Consider the following 24154-nt stretch of genomic DNA (forward strand, 5'->3'; position numbering starts at 1 on the left):
GGGCCAGTCTCCATGGGGCACTAAGGCTGAGGGCATCCTCTTCCCAGGCCCCTGTGGGGCAGTGTGAGGAGACATCTCTCTTTGGGACGAGAGGGGGGGGCCTGCTCAGAGACCAGGGGTGGGGGCAGCAGCTGACTGGAGGGTGTTCGGAAAGGGGTGAGAAGGGGTGTCAAATGGTTGTATGCTTCCCTACATAAACAGAATGCCCATGCCTGATTCAAGCTAGTATAAGAAGAAGGGCTCTAGTTGAGCACTCCCCAAAATAGTGGTTTTCTACCTGGAGGGAACTTCTGACATGGTCAAGCGCACCCCCCCTTCCATACCCCTGCATTCTGAGGCAAGACAATCCCAAGGCCGGCCGGCCGGCCAGTATAATACTTTTCAGAGGGTATCTTGGCTCCAAAATGCAGGTGGATCTGCATTGAAACTCCTGGCCAGCGTCAAGAAGTGTGTCTAAGAGTGGAGGAGGGTAGTTGGAGATGCCACCATTGCCAGCTGCTCACGAGGCAAACTTGATTTGTCCCTGGGATGCCTTGTGTTTGGTTTTCTGCGGCGCCAGGTATTCAGGCTTTTGAGAGGCCTGCTGGTGGGAAACTGTGGCTGCCACCATGTGGGTCCCATGATTGTGTCCATCTCAAGTCTGTTGCCCCCTTGTTATTGAGGATCCCAGCAATGCTTTCAAGTTCAGCGAGATAACCCTGTTTAAAGGAAGGAAACATTGCTATACAGATATTGTAGATCTTGTAGAGTCAGAGTAGGCACCTAAGCAAGGAGTGCCCTGACACCAAACTGCTCCCTTTGGGGAGGGGGAGGAAACATCTTTGAGCGTCTTCGAGTGACCAGCGGTCAAGGGCAAAGTCCTGTTGGTGGGCTAGATATGGTGTGCAAGCCTTATACTGTCTGTTTTGGGATTCCTAAGTATCAGGGACCAAAAGTAGAACAGATGTCACACTGCTAACCTGAACCCCAAGACTGCTTCACTCCTCAAAACCTGATACAAAAGGTCTCAGTGGTGTTTCAGGAAAATACTTGAAGTTAGCAAAGTTCCAGAGCCTGGTGCAGGAAGATGAGCAACCATGAATTCCTTCCCCTCATTTCCCAGCACCATATTTAATCACAGTTTGAGCTAGTTAAAGAACCCTGCTTAATGTCCATGCCACTGCCACCCTTCAATACAGTAAAACGGCAAAAATGGTGAATTCACACCCAAGGGAGGAGGAGGTTTGACAGGAGGAAATGCCCAGCCTGTTTCCTTGTTAGCTCTGGTGAAAGGACAGGCTGTGTTACAGCCTATAGCTACCGGCCCCAGGGGTGGGAATTCCAGAACTGGGGAGCAGCTCCCAAGGCTGGGCTGGGTCACAAAATAGCTGTTTTCAGTACAGGGTTTCTGTGGTTAAGGAAAAGGCAACTTTAAATGAATCCATTGTACCGAAAGTTAGTGGGCGTATCAAGAGGCTGACTTTTACAAAAAGCCTTACACTTCAAAAGCAGTTGGACTGCTGCTTTATAACAGGGAAACAATCCCCAACAAAAGTCTAACGCTAAAACACACACGCACATAGAGGAACTGTCCATTATGTGACCTGCAATTTAATCAACACGATTCAGAAAATGGCAATAGGCACATTTTTATTATTTCCTTGTTCTATAATTGCTTCTCCTATTCTTTTTTTTTTGGGGGGGGGGATATGAGAGCTAGTCCCACATTCCTAGAATCAGATTTGTTTTTTTATCCTGCCTCTCTCTTTCTCCAAACTATGAAAAATGCTTAATGAGCAGCAACTTCATTTTTAAAAAATGAAAATGTATTCATCACATTTCCATTGTACCATTCCTCCATGATGTCCAGGGCCATTCACAAACAGACTGGTGAAGCAAAGCAATATTTTAAAGACTGAAATGCACTACAGGCTGCTGAAGAATGAAAAGCATTTAGTAAAAACCTGACTCAGGAAGATGGACTCATAAATGTTTCCTGTTAGAGAGAGTGTGACCCCAGACAAGCTGACCAAAGTAGGTTAAAGACCTTAAAAGCCACCACGATGTATAGACTGCAACAGTTCATAAATTCTCTTCGCAAAAGAAGGACCAAACAGCAGAGAGCAAGCAACCTGAAAGCCCTCACCATCAATATGTCAGCAACATCCCCTGCCTCATACCGTAGAAGCTCTGTCCCCTAAATTTCCCTTAGAAAGGACTCCGGCCTTTTTGCTTCAAGGGTGCTTGGGTCTATTTTAACAAGACAGGCAAACAGAATATGTACATCTCAAGTTACACTATATACTTTACGTAATATGGAAACGTTTCTCCAAACGTTGCAAATTTTTTGTTTTTGTTTAACGGCTCACTATTGAACTTGAAAATATTGTGTGCATATCACTTTGAAAAATCTCTTGCCTTGGAAGTGCAAACTTATGCAATTGCCAATATCACTAAGTAAGGAGACGGCTGTGCTAGTCGTAGGGCGCACACAGCCAAGCCTTTGAAGATCAGGCAATCACCCGTTCAAGTCATGCAAACCCAAATTATTAGACCAAGGAATGCCTCAAAACAAGAGAGAAGCTGCATTCCCCAATACAAATGCAGCTATGTCAAATCTGCTGCCTTGGGTTTTGAGCTTACAGGCTATGAAATCTGTAGGAATGGGTTCTACCTAAGGGAGAAGCAATCATAAAGCTGCTCCTTGTTTTATGGCTGTTTGCTATCGTGATTCATTGAATATAATTCTTTCAGGATTGGCTGCTGTTCATTATTCTAGTAGTAGAAGGCTAGTAGTCAGCAGATAGTTCAAGCCCACCAGCCCCTCGGTGGTCCAGGGGCACTGCAGCAAAAGCAGACGGCAGGCGCTGCCAAGAGGAAAACCAAGGTGCTCAAGGACATTCACGTGAGCCTTCCTTGCACATGGCGCTGGGCGTGTTTGCAAATGACTTTGTGATAAAGGCAGAAGTTGAAGGGTCCTGCTCATTCAGAGGGAATTTCAAACTCTTTCAGATGCCTTTTCCCAGAAGCTTAGTTCTCTCTCTTTTGACTGTCATGGCTGCTATTTCCTCTGTTTTTACACACGAACAAGTATGACAACCCATCACCCTGAAACACCCACCTCGTCTCTACCTAGTCTCCTACTTGCCCAGTTTGTGTAATGCGGGTCCAGCAGAGATCCCCTACCAAACCACTATGAGCATTCACTCCCAATACTCCCAGACCACTGTCCCATTAGCGTCCTGGAACCCATTCCCAATCGCTACATTAATTCTGTCCCCCAAAATAGCCACCCTCCAACAAACTCACCACCGTGCTTGTTCCTAAACCTTTTCATCCCTTCCCCGAGGCCTTTTATTCTCCACGCTCCCGATTCCCTTAAGACCCTCACCACCCACCCACCCACCAACAGCCCCCTTCTGCCACCACCATCAGGCCTCAACCTTCGCTGCTTCTGGTCCAGCCTATATTCAGAGACACCCCCCAAAAGCTCCCGAGCTTCTTCTGAAAACCCCTCCCCACCCTCGCTACCACCCCTAACCATTGGGCATGCTGGCTGCTGGGATGCTGGCCCAACATCATTTGGGGGGGCACCGTATTGGCTACCTCTTCCCCCCAAAAAACACAGAGAAGGCAGGAACACCCACCTACCCCTTCACCCTCAAGAGCCCCCCCTTCGAAGTCCCCCTCCCCCACCTCCTCACACAACAAGGCAGCCCCCCCTTTCGCCCTTTTGCTTAGCTCCCCCCATTCAGAAACCCGGACTCCCCTTCTCCCTCAAGAACAGGCACCCCCCACCGCCCTTGAAACACGCTTTCTTTTAATTAAGCCCCCCCTACACTAAGGCCCCCCCACTCAGACACACACACACACAGGCCCTCCCCCTCCCCCCAAAAGACGCCCCGCCCCTTTGACCTCCCGGCAACCCCTCCCCCACATTTCACCTCACACCACATCCAACCCACCCCCCCTCCACAAACGGGCTTCTATATTATTATTTTTTACCTTTCCTCTTGAAGAAGGACATGGTGGCGGCGGCGGCGGCGCGGGGGCCGGGAGAGGGAGGCCCGGGCGGTCCCGTCTCCCTCTCAGGGCTCCTGAGGCAGCGCCTTCCTCCTGCTCCTCCCGCAACCGCCGCCGCCTCCCGCTCCCCACACGGCGGAAAAGGAGGCAGCCGCCATGTTGTCAACAACCGCGGCTGCCGCCGCCGCGCAGGTTCTTTCTTCCGGGGGTCGAACGGTGAGGAAAGGCCTCGCGGGGCATCTCGGGAAATGTTCAGTGGCTGTTATTATTATTACTTATTTTTTTAAAAGTCAACGGTAACCGGCCGGCCTCTTGCCCTCAAGCGGCATGGCCGCATGGGCATCGGGGAAGGGAAAGCGGCGAATCGAAGCGGCGGAAAGCGGGTTTTGATTGGAGGGTGTGCTCGAGGGGGCCATCTTGGACGAGGGCACGCCCCGCTGGGGGAGATCGGTAGCGCGGGGGCCATGTTGGAAGCGGGCAGGCCGTGCCGAAGAGAGAGGCCATCTTGGGAGAGGCCAAGCTGTCTCTTTCGTCCCTCGCCACTCCGCCGTCCGGCCGTTAGAGCCCGAAGGCAGCCATCTTGTGTAAGGGAACGGTCGTCGGCTAGGATGGGCCGTTCCTGGCTGGAAGTGATTCTGCTTCAGGCATATTGGTTAAGGGCAGCACCAGACCAACCACAATACCTCCTCTGCTAACGGAAAGGTATTGATATGAGAGAATCAATCAATACTGGGCATGATTATCTCTTTATGATGTATAATTATAGTATGTCATGTATATTATTTATTTATTCCTAATTTTTTACCTTGCTATTATCCATTTAGGTCTCAGAGTGGCTTTCAATAATAAAACATAAAAAAATTAAACTAATTTATTTTTTTATAAAATTTATGCTCAGGAGGCCTTAATTCGCTGAAGCAACGCTGGTGCTATCCTCTAGTTGAGGATATGCGTGTTAATATGTCGGGCATTTTTTAAAATGATTTTTAAAAATTAATTGCCCAATATTTACCCTATTTTACCACAGTTTTGCCAATTATACAGATTCCAATTAATATCAAAATAATTCAAATTAATTCCAGATTTATACAGTTTAATCACAGTGGTTTCCTGTGTTCCTTGATCGATGTTTTTTGTCCAGTTCTTATATTGCTGGGGTTCATATTTTTTATTGACGTCAAATTACATTTCAGTTTTTAGCAATTACTATTTGTGTTAATACCTTCTCTAACTTTCCATAGGATTTCAAAGGAGGTGCTCTAATTATTTTCCTTTTTTCTGCATGTGTCAGTCTAAATATGTCCAATTATAAAGTCCTTGGCCTTTATCTGCTGTCCAGTTCCTGAAATTCCTCCAACTGCTGTTGTCTCAGTGTAGCTGGGTTGGGGCTATAACCATAAATAATTCTCAAAATATCTCATTAGCTCCTTCCCATCATGCTTACCTTGCTTGGTGTTTCTGGACAACAACATACTCCACAGTCCATTCTTTCTCACTACTCAGTCAACAAATGTGTCCAACATTAAGACCGTCTGAGATGCCAAAATAATATATGACAAATTCTTTTGACAATATATATAGATTGGTATCATCAAAAAATTTGGACATCAAACAGGTTTCTTTAGTAATATTTATCATTTCTGACTACAATATAAACAACAAATTTGTACCAATGTACTTTTTCTCACCACAAACGATATGTGCTAAGTTTATTGTAACCCTTCCAACAATTAGGTTGATATAGAGGAGTAGCTGGTTACAATATTACCAATTGAATGAAACATTTAAACATGATAAAAAGTGCGGCTTTGATTAACAAAGTTCCCAATTTGAAAGGGAACTAATAGAAAACAGAGGAAAATTGATTTTAAGGATGTATATTGTTAGAATGGGACACCAAGGATGAAAAGATTAAATCTGCTATGATCTCGGGATGTGGGGCACAATATAGACTTAGAATCATGGGGAAAACTGTGGAAATTTGGGTTGAATTTCACAACGTGTTATACTTTGAGGGAAAACTTCATTAAAATGATATATAAAACTGTACCTAACACCAAGTAAATTGGCAAAGATGTTTAAATCAGCTTCAAATATCTGTTGGAAATGTAAAGAAGTAGAAGGTTCATTTTACCACATGTGGTGGACATGTAAAGTGGCTAAGGACTTTTGGGAGATGATTTATAATGAGACAAAAAAGATATTTAAGGTAACTCTCCTCAAAAGACCAGAAGCCTTTTTATTAGGGATAGCTGGAAGAGATGTCCCCCCCAAAACAGGTAAATCTGTTGCTTTATGCAACATTGGCAGCATGAATATTATATGCACAAAAAGGTTACCCATTAAAGAAGAATGGCACCTGGCACCTGAAATTGTAAAATATGTAGAATTGGAAAGTCTGATTTGCAAAATTAGAGATCAAAAAGAGACTGACTTTAAGGAGGACCGGAAAATGTTTGTAAATTATTTAAAAACTCAAAATAAACATGTTTAAATGCAAGTAAGATTTGAGTAACAACAACAGTGGAAAGTATGGTGGAGTTTTTTTTTGTAAAGAAGTTAAGGCATAGAATAATAATAATAATAATAATAATATGCAGCAAGAATTGGAATTTTGGGAAAACCATGGAGGGGAAGTCCTAGGACTAGGTTGACTAATTAAATTTGAAATGTTGTTGAATTATCGTTTAGTTTTCAAATTTCCATAAATAAAATTTTAGAAAAGACATTTGTAAAGGAGTGCGATGCCATCTGTGGAGTAATTTCAAGAAGTTTGCCCCAAGAAAACTGGAAACAGATTTTAAGGGTCACGATTCCCAAATTTTATTCCAGTCCTTGAGAAGAATTTGTGTGCCAGTTTCTAGTTCTAAAGGCTTCCCTAAATCTGTAAGTCACATTAAGGCAAACCAATCCATTGTGTTTAATTCATTTTCAAATGGTGTTAAGGGTCTCAGAGCTTGTGCTTTTACCATTTATAATTAAACTATGAATTCGGTAAAAATAAGTTGCTATTTGTTAACACCCCACTTCAATGAAAGAGGTTTTCTCTAAACAGGATGAAAGCTTGTGGTTGTTTCAATCTATGAAATGTAGAGGATATCCTCTTTGAAGGAAGTTCACTGATGATCCTTCTTTGGTATGTATATTTATTGTTGCAAATGCATTTGCTCCTGAGAGCCAAGCTGTAGACAACATGTATCCATTTTGGATGGCAGGATTTCCTGTACAGCTAGGTGTGGGCATCAGTGGGCTTGCTGTAGAGAAGATCTGTGGCTTTTTTGTGCTTCTAGTGCTGAGGAGGACATTGAGGAAAGGAATGAATGACCTATTATTGGTGCTGGTAAATGTAAGCTTGATAGCTGGATGAACAGAATGGACGTACCGTAATTGATCTTTTTTGCGATTTGCCCAGACCATCAATGTATCGCCGTCATTTAAGTGGTTTGTGAGTGGACATTGTTAGTAAACTTGATAGTTGGATGAATGAAGTGGGTGTAAATTGATAGAGTGGATGTAATAGATAGATTATCTTTGCCATTTGTCCAGACCACAAAGATATCATCAGTGCATCGCCACCACATAAGCTGTTTTGTGAATGGGCTACCTGAGGATATTGTTCCAAGTTTTCACATGATTAAGATGGAGGCATAGCTCTGTGGTTCTCACATTCATTGAATCCCCACAACAACCCTGTGATGTAGGTTAGGCTGAGAGGCAATCACTGGTCCAAGGTCACCCCGTGAGCTTCAGAGATGAGTGAGGATTTGCACCCTGGTCTCCCAGGTCCTAGTCAAACACTCTAACCACTACACTATTTGCACCCTATTTGCAAAATTCAACAATTCCAAAATACAGATGCACTTTCACTTATGCACGATTAAATATACTGCCTTCAGATGTACTTGAGGGTTGATTTCAAAAAATCCCACTGGAAAAACGGTTAGGTCCATGTGGAGATAGCAGTATTGAGTCAGTAGCTCCTCTGCTTCTAGCTTGCACTCTTTATAAAGATTTGAGAAGTGAGGTTATTACACCTCTACTACTATCTGTTAAGTTGTGGGCGAACATATCAGACGACACAGCGATTCTTCAAACAGCTCTTCTTTATTCAGAGGCCAGAACAGAACTGAACTGAAGGGCTCAGTCAGCCTGTTTATATAGAGCTCCAGTACCATGTTACTGTAACAACTTTCTAAAACTATCCAATCACTGAACGTCACTTTCGATTCTTCATTTGCATAACTATCTACAGTATCCCCCTGCTGGCCCAGGGTGAGAACTTCAGTACATAACACTATCCATACCCGGTCGCTCAACCATTGCTACTGTGTCCGTCCTTCTAGCAGATCAAGATAATCAGGTGACAGCAAAAAGTGGAGAAAAAAATTAGCAGGGGAAATTAGAATAATATCTTTTATTTGATTATTGATGTAAACCCCCAGAATGTATTTTGTATCATTAAGGTTTTACCTCTATTGTCAGTTCATTTTATTTTATGTTATTGCTATGGCTAGTGGCTGATGCAAATAAAGATGCTGCTGCTGCTGCTGATTTTGTGCACTCTTGGCTCAGTGCCATGTCCAGGGGAACCACCCACCCTGCCCTAAATCCAGCGCTGAGCTCGGTCAGGGCTGTAGCTCAGTGGTAAAGCATCTTGCTTTGCATGCAGAAGGTCCCAGGTTCAATCTCCAGCACCTCTGAGTAGGGCTGGGAATATTCCCCCATCTGAAATCCTGGATTGCTGCTGACAGTCAGTGTAGTCGGTACTGCGCAAGATGGACCAAAGATCTGACTTGGCATAAAGCAGCTTCCTGCGTTCTTCTTTAAATCAGCCTTTCATTTAGAACCACGAGGACCTTGTTTTATTTTAAGGGACTAGCTGTGGCTTAATGGTAAGAGCATCTGCTTTGCATGCATAAGGTCTCAAGTTCAGTCCCCAATGGAATCTCCTTGTAGGGATGGGCACCTTGTCTGAAACCCCGGAGAGCAGAAGGTTGGATTCCAGGTGGAAAAATCGAAACTAGAGACAGAACTGTTAGAACCAAAAAGTAAATTACTTTCGAGAATGTATAACCTGCTGCTTAAATGGAATACTCAGGATGAGACAGTCAAATCCGCCATGATAAAGTGGGCGCAGGACTTGGGGCATAACATTATGTTTGAAGACTGGGAAAGGTTATGGAACACCGGAATGAAATTTACGGCATGTAGTGCCTTGAAGGAAAACATTATGAAAATGATATACCGGTGGTACATGACCCCAGTCAAGCTTGCTAAGATATATCACCTGTCTGATAATAAATGTTGGAAATGTAAAGAGGCGGAAGGGACATTCTTTCACCTCTGGTGGACCTGTCCGAAGGTGAAGGCCTTTTGGGAAATGATTCATAATGAACTAAAAAAGGTACTTAGATTTACCTTACCTAAGAAACCAGAGGCCTTCCTCTTGGGCATGGTGGACCAGAGGGTGTTTAAGAAGGATAGAACTTTTTTTATGTACGCCACCACAGCAGTAAGGATTCTGATTGCAAAATATTGGAAGTCACAAGATTTACCCACACTGGAGGAATGGCAAACGCAGTTGATGGACTACATGGAACTGGCCGAAATGACTGGCGGAATCCGAGACCTGGGAGAAGAAACAATCGAGGAGGACTGGAAAAAATTTAAGGACTATCTGGAAAAACATTATAAGTTGTATGAATGTTAAAAAACACACCTTTTAGGAAATTCTAGCTTCAGTAATGTTAAACTAAAGAAATGGAAATTAAGGTACAAGAAGTCAGAGATAGAATAATGAAACAACTTTATTGTGTTAAAATGAAAACGTACATGATTTGGGTTATAATACATTTGAAACTGGGTAACATGATAAAATGAAAGATACAACAAGTATTGAAACAAGTTAACAAATTGCTGATGTTATGTATCACAGAGAATGCAGGGTTGGGAGGACGCAGGGAAGTCCAGTAGATTTGGAAAAAAGAACAAGAAAATTTGTAACTTTCTTTCTCTACTTTTATAATATGCTCTTTATTCTTTTTTCTGTATTTCATAAAACTAATAAAAAATATTATATATAAAAAAAATGAAACCCCGGAGAGCTAAGTAGCTTCAATCTTTTCAGACCCACGACCTATGCTCAACCTGAGCAGTCTTACATATTCCAACATCCCATGCTATTTTATTGGAAAACACCAGGGGGCGCTTGTCCACCTTTTTGCAAACTTAATTGCCTTTAAAACTTCTCTCTTGCAACCCAAAAGGAGAGTTCAGCCGCTCAGCTTAGTGGTATCTTTACCAAAGAAAGGAATCCTCCTTATAAATAATGCCAGGTCTGAGTGCAATATTATTTTCCTCAGCCTCTACCCACCATTTCCAGATCTGTTCCTGATGGACTTTTAACAGCAGGCTAAACCAATAGTTGAATCAGCCATCCATCTAGCTCACTATTATCCACAATGACAGTGACTCTCTGGAATGCCCCCTCAACCTTTGTTGTTATTGAGTCGTTTAGTCCTGTCCGCCTCATTGTGACCCCCTGGACCAGAGGACGCCAGGCACTCCTGTCTTCCACTGCCTCCCGCAGTTTGGTCAGACTCATGCTGGTAGCTTCGAGAACACGGTTCAACCATCTCGTCCTCTGTCGTCCTCTTCTCCTTGCACCCTCCATCTTTCCCAACATCAGGGTCTTTTCCAGGGAGTCTTTTCTTCTCATGAGGTGGCCAAAGTCTTGGAGCCTCAGCTTCAGGATCTGTCCTTCCAGTGAGCACTCAGGGCTGATTTCCTTCAGAATGGAGAGGTTTGATCTTCTTGCAGTCCATGGGACTCTCCAGAGTCTCCTCCAGCACCATAATTCAAAAGCATCCATTCTTCGGCGATCAGCCTTCTTTATGGTCCAGCTCTCACTTCCATACATCACTACTGGGAAAACCATAGCTTTTACTATACGGACCTTTGTTGGCAAGGTGATGTCTCTGCTTTTTAAGATGCTGTCTAGGTTTGTAATTGCTAGACTGGTTCATTTGGGCCAAATGGAGCACTGCACCACCAACCTCGGTGTGCCCTCAGCCAGCCCCCCATCTGCCTGCCTGCCTGCCTTCTTATAGCCAGCCCAGAGCCAGGGCTCTGCCTTTCAGCTTCCTCCTCCTCAGTCTCAGTCGAACTCAGCTGGGAGGAGGATGGGGACAAACCTAGAGTTAGTTGGCTCTGCCTGCCATTGCCTCTGGCTCCCCCTACTGTTCGTCTCCCTGCCTTTTGCCTAATCAGTCCCAGTAGCAACCAGACTGGGCTGGATGAATCCCAAGCTGGAATTAAGATTGCCGGAAGAAATATCAACAACCTCAGATATGCAGATGACACAACCTTGATGGCAGAAAGTGAGGAGGAATTAAAGAACCTTTTAATGAGGGTGAAAGAGGACAGCGCAAAATATGGTCTGAAGCTCAACATAAAAAAAACGAAGATCATGGCCACTGGGCCTGTCACCTCCTGGCAAATAGAAGGGAAAGAAATGGAGGCAGTGAGAGATTTTATTTTATTGGGCTCCATGATCACTGCAGATGGTGACAGCAGTCACGAAATTAAAAGACGCCTGCTTCTTGGGATAAAAGTGATGGCAAACCTAGACAGCATCTTAAAAAGCAGAGAGATCACCTTGCCAACAAAGGTCCATATAGTCAAAGCTATGGTTTTCCCAGTAGTGATATATGGAAGTGAGAGCTGGACCATAAAGAAGAGTGATCGCTGAAGAATTGATGCTTTTGAATTATGGTGCTGGAGGAGACTCTTGAGAGTCCCATGGACTGCAAGAAGATCAAACCTCTCCATTCTTAAGGAAATCAGCCCTGAGTGCTCACTGGAAGGACAGATCCTGAAGCTGAGGCTCCAGTACTTTGGCCACCTCATGAGAAGAGCAGACTCCCTGGAAAAGACCCTGATGTTGGGAAAGATGGAGGGCACAAGGAGAAGGGGACGACAGAGGACAAGATGGTGGGACAGTGTTCTCGAAGCTACCAGCATGAGTTTGACCAAACTGCGGGAGGCAGTGGAAGACAGGAGGGCCTGGCATGCTCTGGTCCAGGGGGTCACGAAGAGTCGGACACGACTAAATGACTAAACAACAACAAACAACCAGTCGCGGCTCACGACTGCCCCATTTTTATTTTTAAAGTTCCATTGGCACCCCCATTTCAAATAAAAAAATACCAAGGGGATGCTATGGCACTTCCTCACATGGAAATGTGTGCCTCAAAGGATCCACTAGAGAGCCAGTCTGGTGTAACAGTGGTTAAAAGTGCTGGACCTAGGAGACCAGGTTTCGAATCCCCACTGAACTTCATGACTGATCTTAGGCCAGTCACTGTCTGTCTCAGCCTAACCTAGCCTAACAGGGTTGTAGTGAGGATAAAATGGGAGAGGGAAAAAACCATGTCTGCCCACTTGAGTCTCCTTGGAGGGGAAAGTGGGATAGAAATGTAATAATGAAGTAAACTTTGGTTGGGTGAAAAATGAAGCGTGTCTTGGCTTTTCAATAGGGGAGGGAGAGAAAGGGGACAGCATTTGGGGCTTTTTAGTTTAGAAAAAGGGGGCATGGCAGAGGTGCATAAGAATCTATTGGTGGAGTGGAGAACGTATATGTTGGGAGATTCCAAACAAGAGGAAGGACACCACGCATGGTTAAAACTACGAAACTCCTTCCAAGAGGTTGTGATGCAAACGGCCACCAACTTGGATGGCTTTAAAAGTTGTTGGGACAATGGAGTGCTCCTCCAAGGGTCAAGTTGTACCGCAGCAGGGAAGTGACTTTCCACGGTGTGCAACGCCTGGGCAGTGTGTATGGAGGTCCTGGGCTGCCCAGAGGACAAGACCCCCTTCTCAGCCTCGCTGGAACTCATGTGGCAGTGGCGTAGCGTGGGTTGTCAGCACCCGGGGCAAGGCAAGTAATTTGCGCCCCCTAACCCGTAGATTTGCGCCCCCTTACCCTAACCCTGGGACGCAGGTGGCGCTGTGGGTTGATCGAAAGGTCAGCGGTTCGAATCCCTGCGGCGGGGTGCGCTCCCGCTGCTCGGTCCCAGCGCCTGCCAACCTAGCAGTTCGAAAGCACCTCCGGGTGCAAGTAGATAAATAGGGACCGCTTACCAGCGGGAAGGTAAACGGCGTTTCCGTGTGCGGCTCTGGCTCGCCAGAGCAGCGATGTCACGCTGGCCACGTGACCCGGAAGTGTCTCCGGACAGCGCTGGCCCCTGGCCTCTTGAGTGAGATGGGCGCACAACCCCAGAGTCTGTCAAGACTGGCCCCTACGGGCAGGGGTACCTTTACCTTTACCTTTACCCTAACCCCCAGATGTTGTGCCTGGTGCGGCCGGCCCCCCTGCACCCCCCACGCTACGCCACTGTCATGTGGGACTCAGGAGATGGCTCTCAGTGGCTATTGGCCATGATGTCTAGGTTCTCCCTCCACAGTCGGAGGCCGTAATGTTTCTGAACATTGGAATCTCAAGTGGGGAGCGAGGGCGCTGCGCTCAGGTCCTGCTCGCGCGCTCCCCATTGGGGATCCCGGTTGCTCACTGCACTAGATGGGTCCCCTTTGGCCTGACCTCTCCTGATCTTGATTCACGTCGTCATCACCGCCGCTTCGGATTCGGGGTGCCGCTTCGAGCAAAGGGGAAGCCTCCGCCGGGTGGGGCGCGAGCCAGCCACCCCCCGCGCTCCTCCCCACCGCTTGCCGGCAACGCTTCCACGTGACGGCGAGGCTGCATCCAGGGAGCCGCCCACCGGGAGCCGAGCGAAAGAAAACACTCGGCGGCGGGCGGCGAGAGAGGCAGTGAGCGCACCTGCTCGCTGCGCACGGAGGCGCACCGCTCGCCAAACCTCTCCAAGGGCGCGCCTGACCTCTCCAAAGCGCGCAGGGAAGAAGACGGAGAGGTCGCCTCTCGCTCGCCACGTGCGCCGCTGCCCCTCGTCCCATGGCCCTTCCCGGCCCGAGGTGAGCCAGCCAGAGAGGGCCCTCCATGCCGGCGCGCCAGAAGCAGGAGGCGAAGAAGAAGAAGAAGAAGAAAGGCGCCGGCGCCGGCCGCGTGGATGCGGCGGCGCTGCTGCTGCGGGAGCGCACGGCAGCCGGAGCAGCCACGGGCTCCCTGGGCCAGCCGCCTCCCGCCGCCGCCGCCGCCGCCCTGCCGAGGATGTTCAGCTGCGTGGGCTGCTTCTGGGTCCTCTTGTCCTCCTGCCTCGTGGCCGTCTGCAGCTTCAGCTTCCTCTCGCCGGCTTGGATCGTGAAGGAGCGCGGTGGCGGCGGCGGGCGGCGTTTGGTGGTAGCCACGGCCGCCGCCCTGGAAGGCAGCGAAGGCGGCGCCGGCGGCGGAGAGGTCAGCTTCGGGCTGCTGTGGCACTGCTCCGAGTCCCTGCGCCACATGTACGACTGCTACACCTTCGGCGGCCTGGGGAGGTTCAGCGAGATCCCCTCCGGCTCCTGGCAGGTGAGCGAGGGGGGGGGGGAGCCGAAGAAGCTGGTCGAGTCTATCTAGCTTTGTGTTGTTCACACTGGCAGGCAGCGACGGCGGGGCGGTGGGGGGGGGGGTTCGGATAACGGGACCTACCCAGCCCACCAGGAGATGCCGGGGATTGCACCTGGGACCTCTTGAAGGCAAAGCTGGCGCTCTATACCACTGGGCTACAGCCCTTCTTTTAAAAGCCAAGAAAAGTTCTAGTCCTCATGCTTCTGAATTACAGGCTGGTTGAATGGGAACATAAGAAGCTGCCTGGCAACAGCTCTCTCTCTTTTTCATAAGGGGATATTCCCAGCCCTCCCTGGGGATTGAACCTGGGACCATTCTGCATGCAAAGTGGATGCTCTGCCAATGAGCCTCTGCTTGGAGCTGCCTTATATCAATTGTGCCAGACTGTTAGTCTTTCTAGCTCAGTATTGCTGGTGGCAGCTCTCCAAGGTTTTGGCAAGGGGGAGGAGGCATTCCCAGACCACTAGGGAATGGTGGGCATTGAATCTAGGAGTAAAAGGAACATATGAGGAGCTGCCTTATACAGGTTGGATGCCCCTCTGTCAAGGATGCTTTAGCTGAGATTCCTTCATTGCAGGGGGTTGGGCTGGATGACCCTTGGGGTCCCTTCCAACACTACAGTTTTATGATTCTATACCGAGTCAGACCATTGGTCCTTCTAGCTCAGTGTTATCTACCCTGACTGGCAGCAGTGGCTGCCCAGGGTTTCCCATGTGGAGACATTCCCAGCCACACCTAGAAATGCTAGGGACTAAACCTTCTGCATGCAAAGCAGGTGTTCTGCCATAGAGGTGTTCTGCTGAAAATAAGCATAAAATTCTAGTCCTCATGGTTCTGAATAAAGAGCTGGAGCAGAAAGCTGCCTTTTGCTGAGTCTGACCATTGGTCCATCTAGGTCAGTACTGCCTACACTGACGGGCAGCGGCCCTCCACGGCTTCAGGCGGATAGTTTCCCCTCCGCCCTCCCTGGAGGTGTCATTGGGGATTGAACCTGGGACCTTCGGCATGCAAAGCAGATGCTCTGAAATTGCGCGGTGGCCTTTCTCCTAGCCCCTGTGGAATTGCGTCGTAAAATTGCAACTAAATCTGCAGCGGCGACTTCCAAGGAAGGTTGTTTCGTGTCAAGGTTGCCAGCTGGATTGGCTTGCCTCTGAGGTTTTTAATTGTAATTTGTGTCCTGGGTGTGTGTGCGCGTGCCTTGTTTTGATGATGCCAAAAACGAAAGCCTAGCAGAAAACAAGCCGGAGGTGTTTGCTGGGCTGTCCGGGTGTCAGCAGGCAGACAGCACGTGCTTTGCAGTTAGAAATCTGTTGGGAGCTTCAGGGGAGGAAAAAAGAAAGCGCTTCTTGACATAGTGCATAGTTCGTACTGGGGCATTTGTTCCCACAAGAGGGAGCAATGGCCACCCAGGTGAATGAATTTTAAGAGTGGGCTCACAGAGGCTGTCGTGATGGTAGTGCTCTCCCTTCCACTGTTGAAGGCAGGATGGTGGAGATCACAAGAGGAGAGAGTGTTGCTGTTGGCGCTCAGGTTCTGCGTGTGGGATTATCTTTCGGGCATCCGGTTGGCCGCTGTGAGATGCGGGGTCCTGGACTAGGTGCACCCAGTGTTAGAAATTAGCCAGGAGCCAGGCGCGTTTTGCTACTGGCGTGAGTCCAGTTGCAACCACGAGGGGATTTCTGGATGGCAGTTGGGTAACCACAGTTTAAAAACCTCTGCCTCAGTTCATAGTTATATGTGTCTCCCCCCCCCCCACCTCCTCCTCCTTGCATTCTGGGGCAAGTGAATTGTAAGAGCAAGCTACAGCCAAGCAATGTAGTTGAGATCAGCGAATCATAGCCATGGAAGGGACCCCAAGGGTCATCTAGTCCAACCCCCTGGCGAATAGACTATGGTGACTGTAACCTAGGTTCAAGGTGCCATTTGGCGAATAGCTTACATATCTGAGTTTCTAACACTGGATGCACCCCCATGGGCCTGTTCCAGCAGCTGGGCTTCCGGTGTTCTTAGAAGCCTCTAGGTTTGATCTCCAGCGTCTCCTATTATAAAAATCTTGGGTAACAGGGTTGGGAAAAGACCTGTCTTTGCCTGAAACCTGCTTCCAGGGAGTCGGGCCACTGGATGGGGCTGATGGGGGAGATGTATTCCAAAACATAGAGAGAGGGGGGCACCAGTTTGGGGCTGGCCAGCCCAGACAATACTCAGGAGAACAGCAGACTTACAAGTATCGTAGCTTGTGGAGGAGGCTTGGAGCTGGTGTTTAGAACAATTTCCCACTTAAAGCATTGTTGTTAGGGTGGCTCTTTAGAGAAAAAAAAGTCAGTTGCAATTAACAAAGAAAAGTAAGGATGGGGAAGAATTCCCCCCCCCCCCCAGAATAAGGCCAATGAGGAGTTGCTATGCTTGGTAGGTGATGGCACTGAATGTTGAATATGAGTTTGAAACATAAACTGGTTTTTTATGTAAGAATTCAGTGGAGTATCCTGCTGAAGGGCATGGCTGACTGCCTGGCAGGTACCCTGAAATGGAATGCTCCTGTTGACCGGGATGAAGATTACATTGCAGTAGTTTGTTGTGGGGCGTGTATTTATGCAATGGAATGGAGTACACGGCTGGCTGGTTGGTTGGTTGGTTGGCTGGCTGGCTGGCTGGTCCCCTGAACAGGAATAGGGGCATAGATAACATTGCTATATTTTGTTGCTGGTTCCACTTGCCACTGTATACATTTACCTAAATGATTTATAAAGGATTAAAACAACATTTTAACTTTTATTAATCATGCATCGGGGTTGGTCCTCTCCTCCTTCCTGCAAATCTTTCATTCTTGCTCAGTGATGGTGTGGAATCAGCGTGAATTCTTGTGTAGCACATTAATGGGCTAACAAATGTGTTATTATGGGGTCTGTCAGCCACAGCAGCCTGACACTCTTTTGCCCCTGTGGAAACTGCCATGGTTGTTGTGGAGTGGAAATGTCAATCGGCAGCTAATTATCACCACTATGGAACTGGGCTCTTCCACTTGGCTTTTTTGCAATATTTAAAACTCACCTTTCATTGACTCGTCTAAGAGCTGGTTGGAATACTTGCTGATCCGGAGCACAAGAGAGTTTGATATCTATCATCTATCTATCTATCTATCATCTATCAATCATCTGTCTATCTATCTATGAGTTGACATCATTCTGGAGAGTTTGCATTTCTGGCTTGAACTTCTGCCAATTTCATTCCTGAGTTTTGTGCTAAAGGGGGGGTTGCCACCTTTCCTGGCTTGACCCTGCACCTATGCCTCTTGGCAAGTTGCTTTGGTACCTCTTTTCCAACAGCACAAATAGCTTTGGAGGGCTTTTTCCTTTTTACTGTGCTCCTAGCATGGGGGAATCAAGTTGAAAACAACAACCACCCTCCTTGGCCCTTGCTGCGAACTTGAGCCTTGTTGCTCCCCCCCCCTGCAAATAGGAGCAGAACCTGGGGCCTTCTGCATGCAAGCAGATGCCCTACCACTGAGCTACTGTTCTCCCCCTAAAAATAAAGCAACATTCCAGTCCTCATGGTTCTGATATACCATATTTTTCGCTCTATAAGATGCACTTTTCCCCTCCTAAAAAGTAAGGGGAAATGTGTGTGCGTCTTACGGAACGAATGCAGGTGGGAGGCTCTGCTCAGCGCTCCCTTTAAAAAGCCGCGTGGAGCATGTGTGCGGCTCTTGGGGGTTTTTCCCCCGAGGAAGAAAAGCGCTGCGATCCCGCTGGCTGTCCTGGCTTCTTGCTTAGCTGCGTGCAGCCTCTCCAGGGCAAGGGGAGCCTTCATCTCGCTGCCTGGGAAAGGCTGCAAGCAGTTAACCCATAAGCCAGGGCTGCACACTTGCTGTCCTGGCTTCTGGGATTCAGAATCCCCCCCCCCCTTGTTTTCCTCTTCCAAAAACTAGGTGCGTCCTATGGTCTGGTGCATCTTATAGAGCGAAAAATACGGTAAATAGGAACATAGGAAGCTGCCTTATACTGAGTCAGGCCACCAGCCCATCTAGCTCAATATTGTCTCACTCACCAGCAGCTGATCTCCAGCGTTTCAGGCAGTGGGACATATCCAGCCCTTCCTGGAATTGCCACTGCGGATTGGTCCTGGGACCATCTGCATGCAAGGCCAGATGCCCTGCCACTGAGCTACACTCCCCTCTATTTAAATCAGGAGTGGGGGAACCCTTTTCAGCTCGAGGGCTGCATTGTGTTGTGAGCAACCTCTTGGGGGCTGCATGGCAGGGCCAAAGGCAGAAGTGGGCAGAGCAACAAATGTAGTTTAACCCACAGCGCCACCCGCGTCCCTGCACAGAAGTTTAGTTAGGTGCTAATAGTAGTTAGGCTACTATTCCTAGCTTGGTGGCGAAGAAACGGGAACGTTTTTGGCCTTCTAAATTACTGTGTTCGAACAGATTTAGAAGGGGCGCTGGGCATGTATAAATACACACTGTGTATTTATGATGTGGCTTTCAGGGTGTTCTGAATAAGCTTTGTGGTTGGCCGTGTGCACAGTGCGGACGTAGATGTTTGGACTATGACTCCCTTCGTCCATGGCCATTGGCCATGCTGGCAGGAAGCCTAAGCAGAGCCCCACTGGATCAGACCAAAGGATGCTCCAGCGTCCTCTTCTCACAGTGCTCAAGCAGATGACCCAATGGGAAGCCTGTGAGCAGGATAACCTTTTCCTCCATGCATTTGTGTAACGCCCTTGCCAAGCCACCCAGGTGGAACTATGTGCCATATTATCTTTAGGGCAGACTTTTTTCATGCAGCGCATAGTTAATTTATGGAACTCTCTCCCAAAGGAGACAGCAATGGCCCCCAATTTAGATGGCTTTGAAAAAATATTGTGCAAGACTGTTGATGGCTACCAGCTACGATCAGAGATAGCAATGTTTCTCCATCCCTGGGATACAGCAGTTGTCACCCTTGGGCCAATCACAGCCCTGCCTTGCTGTGGCAATTCATTCTTCTAGCATGTCGCAGGCGTTCTGCTGGCATTTTATCGGCGCCGTTGGCATTCTGTTGAATTTCCACCAGATCCTAATTTCCCTGCCCCTGCCCTTGGAAAAAGCTGGTCTCAGATGCAATAGAGGGTGGTGACCTTTACAAATCTCGAAGATTTCCGAGGTTGGCTTCAGACGTTGTTGGAAAACCTGCCTCCCCACCCCATTCTTGGGGTGGGGGGTGCTGAAGTAGCACCCCACAAATCCTCATACCCAAGCGGTGGCTGGGAGGTGTGTGTGTGTGTGTGTGTGTGTGTGTGTACACAGCCTGTGCCTTTTCTCTGAGGGAAGCCGCTCTCACCAAAGGATCATTAATGCACGCTGTGTGTTTTGTCGGAAGGGGAATTATGCTAATCGCCTTACAAATGATGCTTTGAGTCGTGCCTGGAGGTTAATTAAGGGGCCTTTCCCCTCTGAAAGAGGGGCACTGTGTCTGTTTAAAAATGCAAACACTGTTTTAGATCGAAGGAGCGGTCTCCCTGGACTTCTTGTTTTGCAGCTTGAGAGCGATGGGTCTAGCTTCATTATATATATATTTTTACCCCCTTCCAATATCCCAGGCCCAGGATGGGGAAGTCTGTGGTCCTCCATAGGTTGTCTCCATCTCCCATCAGCCCTTGCAGGAGTGAGGGGACACTGAGGGTCACAGTTTGCACTATACAACTTCCTCATCTGTACCCTAAATGATGAATCTGCAGGGCGGGGCGCCTATATTGCCTAATGCTCTGGATTATGTACTTCAGATCTTGGGTCCTTAGGTTTCTTGAAGCCTCAGGGCCTATAACTAACCCCAGCCCTAGCAATCGGTGATCACAGTGAGACCAGCAGAAGCAATCATCCCTCCCATTAACATCATTCGGCTGTGTGTGCTGTTCCTTTTGCAACCAAACCACTTGCCGTCCATGCACAAGAGTATGGCAGGCTTGTGGGAACTTCTTGCAGAAGTAGAAAAAAAAGCTTTTTTTCCATGGGGAAAACCTAAAACTGAAAAGCATCCAGTGAGCAGGCTTAAGAATTTTGTTTAACTTTTTTGGAGAGTGTGTGTGTTAGGAAATTGAATGGAGTGGTCTTGGCAGAGGGACTGGCTGGCACCCTGGCAAGGAACGCAGCCCACTGCAACATTTTGTTGCAGGTCATGCCTGTTGGTTCAGTCTCAGGTTAGCTTAGGCAACAGATCTCTTTCCTGGCTATCTGTTTATTCAAGGGAAGGAACCTTTTCCATCCCAGAGGGTGGCCCTGAGAGAGAAACTGGGGAAGGGGGGCTTTGGGTAGTGCCTCTCCTTGCTGGGAAATGCTCTCCCTATTTGGCACGGGGGAGTAATTCAATTCAGTTTGAATCTAACTAATTTGCACTTTCTGAAACAATATGCAAAGCACACCCACCCTTCGAAATCTCCTCCAAGTTCTGCAAATGGGTGGGTATTCCAAATCCTACGTGGAGATGCCTGGGATTGAACCCTCAACCTTCTGTGTGTCAAACAGATTCTCTGTTGTTGAGCTGCAGCCCCTCCACCCCCCCCCCCCAAAATTAACGTGCTACGGATTAATTAATACGAATGAATCACACATTGTGAATTGGGGAGACTTGGATGAAGCTAACCATGTGTCTCTTTGGGTTTCCCCCCCTGGGAGCGTGCAGCGTCTGCTAAGATACTGATCCGGCAGGAATGACGGGGGTGCAAGAACCTGGGGGGCTCCTCTAATGAGGATTCCATTCTTGATGTTGATTGGGTGGCAGGGAAGGACCCCTTTGCTCCTCTGGAGCAGTAATGAAGGCAGGTTAGGAACAAGAGAAAGTGGAGGTCTGATCTGGCAAACGAGGCACCGCACCGAGGTGGCCGCCTAATTAAAATTTCATTAAGCTTCTTTGCCTGCCTTGGTGGGGGTCTCTGGCTGCACAACTGATGTGCTAATGCCTTCGCTTGCCTCTTTCCTTTCTCTTTCCCTCCCTGTCTATCATCTCCTCCCCCTCCCAGATAAAAAAAAAGCAGCATTGTGAGGGGACTGCGCACAACCATCCCCTCTCCCTTCTCCCCACAAACATCAGCAATAGGCCAGGTTTATTACAGGAACTTCCTTAAACCAAGGCAGAGTTATTTGCACATCTACCCACTGTTGGCAACTCTGACTGGCAGGGTTCCCCACCTCATGCCCCGTTGCCTGCTACACTGGGGGGTACCTGTAACCACTCTAACCACTATGCAATACTGCCTGTTGGTACTATGACTTTACCCTTGCTCAGCCTCTTCCATCACCTCCGATTGCAGGATTGCTTTGGTTTTCATTTGCTATGGAAAATAAAGGCAATTGTCGTCTGCAGCCTTTGCGCACGAACCGACGCTGTCAGCTCTGGTCAACTCTCACGGCTGCAGCTTGGAGATGATCGCGTATGTGAATGGAAGGGTGCTTGGGGGTTGTGGGGCTGACTGCAAAAAGGCGCAGCCTGGAATCTATTCATAGATCAGGGGAGATGAAAGCATCACATTAAGAAAGGCTTCCTTTCTGTTTTTGAATCCTCATCCCCTGCAGCATGAGGGCGTTTCTAGGGAAACGAGTGTTGCTGAGCATCTGCAGAGTCCAGTACGATTGCACTTCTCCACTGCGTTCAATAAATGGGGAAAAAAACCATAGTATCGCTGACCATGTGCAGAGTTCAGTGCAACTTCATTTTACCCGGACCTCTGATAACTCTGCTCAAAGAGTGAGGGCTTTTAAGAGAAGGGTAGGCAGGCACTTTTCAGGGACAGATCGCTGTCCCTTTGGAAAGGGGGTTGGTTTGGATGACCTCCCGGGTGCCCCCACAACTTACTTTTGATCCTAACTTTGTGTTTCCTCAAGTCTTTGAACTCTGGCACTTCTCCTGAACGTTTCCTTTTACTGTGCTTGCAAACCACATGTCAACTGTTGTGTTTCAGGGCTAGGGATGTGCAATCCTCCTAGATGGTGCTTGGCTGCAGCTCCCATTATTGACCCTGTCCATGGAGCTATGCTGGTTGAGGCTGGTGGGAGTTGGAAGTCCAGTCCAACAACATCTGGAGTACCACAGATATTCTCCACCCCCAGTCGACTTGGCGGGTGAGCAGAGGTGATAGAATCATAGAACTGTACAGTTGGAAGGGGCTGCAAGGGTCATCTAGTCCAACCCCCAAATGATCCTGGGAATTGTAGTTTACCCCTAGAGCTGCAGTTTCCATCTAGTCCAACCCTAACCCTAATCATTGTCCTTAGCAAACTACAGCTCTCAGGATTTTTCTGTGTAGATGTGGCCACATGTGGTGTGAAGAGCAATGAATCAAAGAGAACTTGAGCAAAATAAGTATCTTCTCCCCACACCCCAATTGGCTCTACCCCCTGACTCCAATCCTGCTTGCTTCCCTGATGAGTCATTTGGGCTTCTCTGAGCATTCTGTGACATCAGAGCACTTCCACCTATGATTGGGGAGCTTGTAGATTGGAGCTTGGAGCTTGTAGATAGCAGCCAGGTTGTTATTTTTTTTTAGCCTGACTTCTTTAGAATTTTGAGAGTTCACGATTGAGATACGACAGAACAAAATTAAGAGCATTAAACTCAGTTGCTCTGTTTGCAGTTTGACAGCGTAACTGACTCACTCAGAAGCTGCTGGGCTCCTTTCTTGGATGCTTTTCAACAGATGTTGGAAGGCTACCTGTCTGGGATGCTTAAACTGTGATTCCTGCATTGAAGGGGGTTGGACTAGATGATGTTTGGAGGGTCCCTTCCAACTCTATGAATCTACGCATCATCAGTCTCTCTTAATAGATTGCCACGGTGGCTGGATGACCGAGCAGCCTTCTCCAATTCATAGTCCTGGCAAAGGGAAAAACCCACTGGTGGGTTGGTACATGTATGAGCTCAGAGGCTGCTTATAGAGCAAGGCTGAGGAACCTCTGATCAGGAGTTAAATGCAGCCCCCCCCCCCCAGGTCTCTCCCTCTGGCCCCCTGGAACTCTCCCCATGTAGATAACAGCCAGGTTGTTATTTTTTTTAGCCTGGCTTCTTTAGAATTTTGAGAGTTTACCAATAAAATATGCAGAATCCAAGTATTTGAAATTCTCTTCTTCCCTCTTGTTACAAACAGCTTTACTTAACTTTCTAATAAAAGGATAGAATAAAGAGGTTTGGTACTTGTTTTAAAAGCACTATTTGTAGAGAATGAATATGTCATCATTGTCTGTAATAAACATTAACTTGTGAGGTTGCCAAATGCACAAGTTGGGCCCAGTGCTCCTGTTTAGTCAGGTTGTCAGCTTCCTAAACATGTGCGTTTTAATTGTGACACCCTTCCCCCCTCCAGACACAAGCGGGTCCCCCTTCCCCATAGTTTGAGGACTCGGCTTCTACTACTCCTTAACTAGGGAGGTGCTTTCCATGGTTTCATTCTCCTCTCTTGGTCACTATTGATCTCTTTTGATCCCACAAGCAGAATCTATTTTTTTGAATTATTTCCCTGCCAACAAAAGGCCATAAAATCTCCCTGTCTCCTGCTTCTCTTCCCACCCCCAATCCTACTCCTGAGGGTGATTAATTGTTTATCCCCCAAACAAATTAAGAGCCTCTTGGCGGGCCCATCAATATGCCTTTATGTGGCCTAATAAAT

The 24154-nt window shown here is 47.7% G+C and overlaps 2 protein-coding genes across 2 annotated transcripts in view; one reads left to right on the plus strand and one right to left on the minus strand.

Moving 5' to 3' along the window:
* Positions 1-4262, minus strand: part of AKAP10 (A-kinase anchoring protein 10) — a 30238-nt gene extending 25976 nt beyond the window's left edge. Inside the window, exon 1 of the mRNA XM_083715178.1 lies at positions 3985-4262. Within this exon, the coding sequence (XP_083571304.1) occupies positions 3985-4006 (22 nt within the window). The 5' untranslated portion in view covers positions 4007-4262. The remainder of the gene's footprint in view (positions 1-3984) is intronic.
* Positions 4263-12595: 8333 nt separating this feature from the next.
* The window catches only part of LHFPL7 (LHFPL tetraspan subfamily member 7), an 83946-nt gene continuing 72387 nt past the window's right edge, over positions 12596-24154 (plus strand). The window contains exons 1-2 of the mRNA XM_083715268.1: positions 12596-12910; positions 13415-14479. Coding sequence (XP_083571394.1) covers positions 14015-14479 — 465 coding nt within the window. The 5' untranslated portion in view covers positions 12596-12910; positions 13415-14014. The remainder of the gene's footprint in view (positions 12911-13414; positions 14480-24154) is intronic.

Source organism: Podarcis gaigeae (assembly GCF_964106915.1).
Source record: "Podarcis gaigeae genome assembly, chromosome: 15".
NCBI classification, from domain to species: domain Eukaryota; kingdom Metazoa; phylum Chordata; class Lepidosauria; order Squamata; family Lacertidae; genus Podarcis; species Podarcis gaigeae.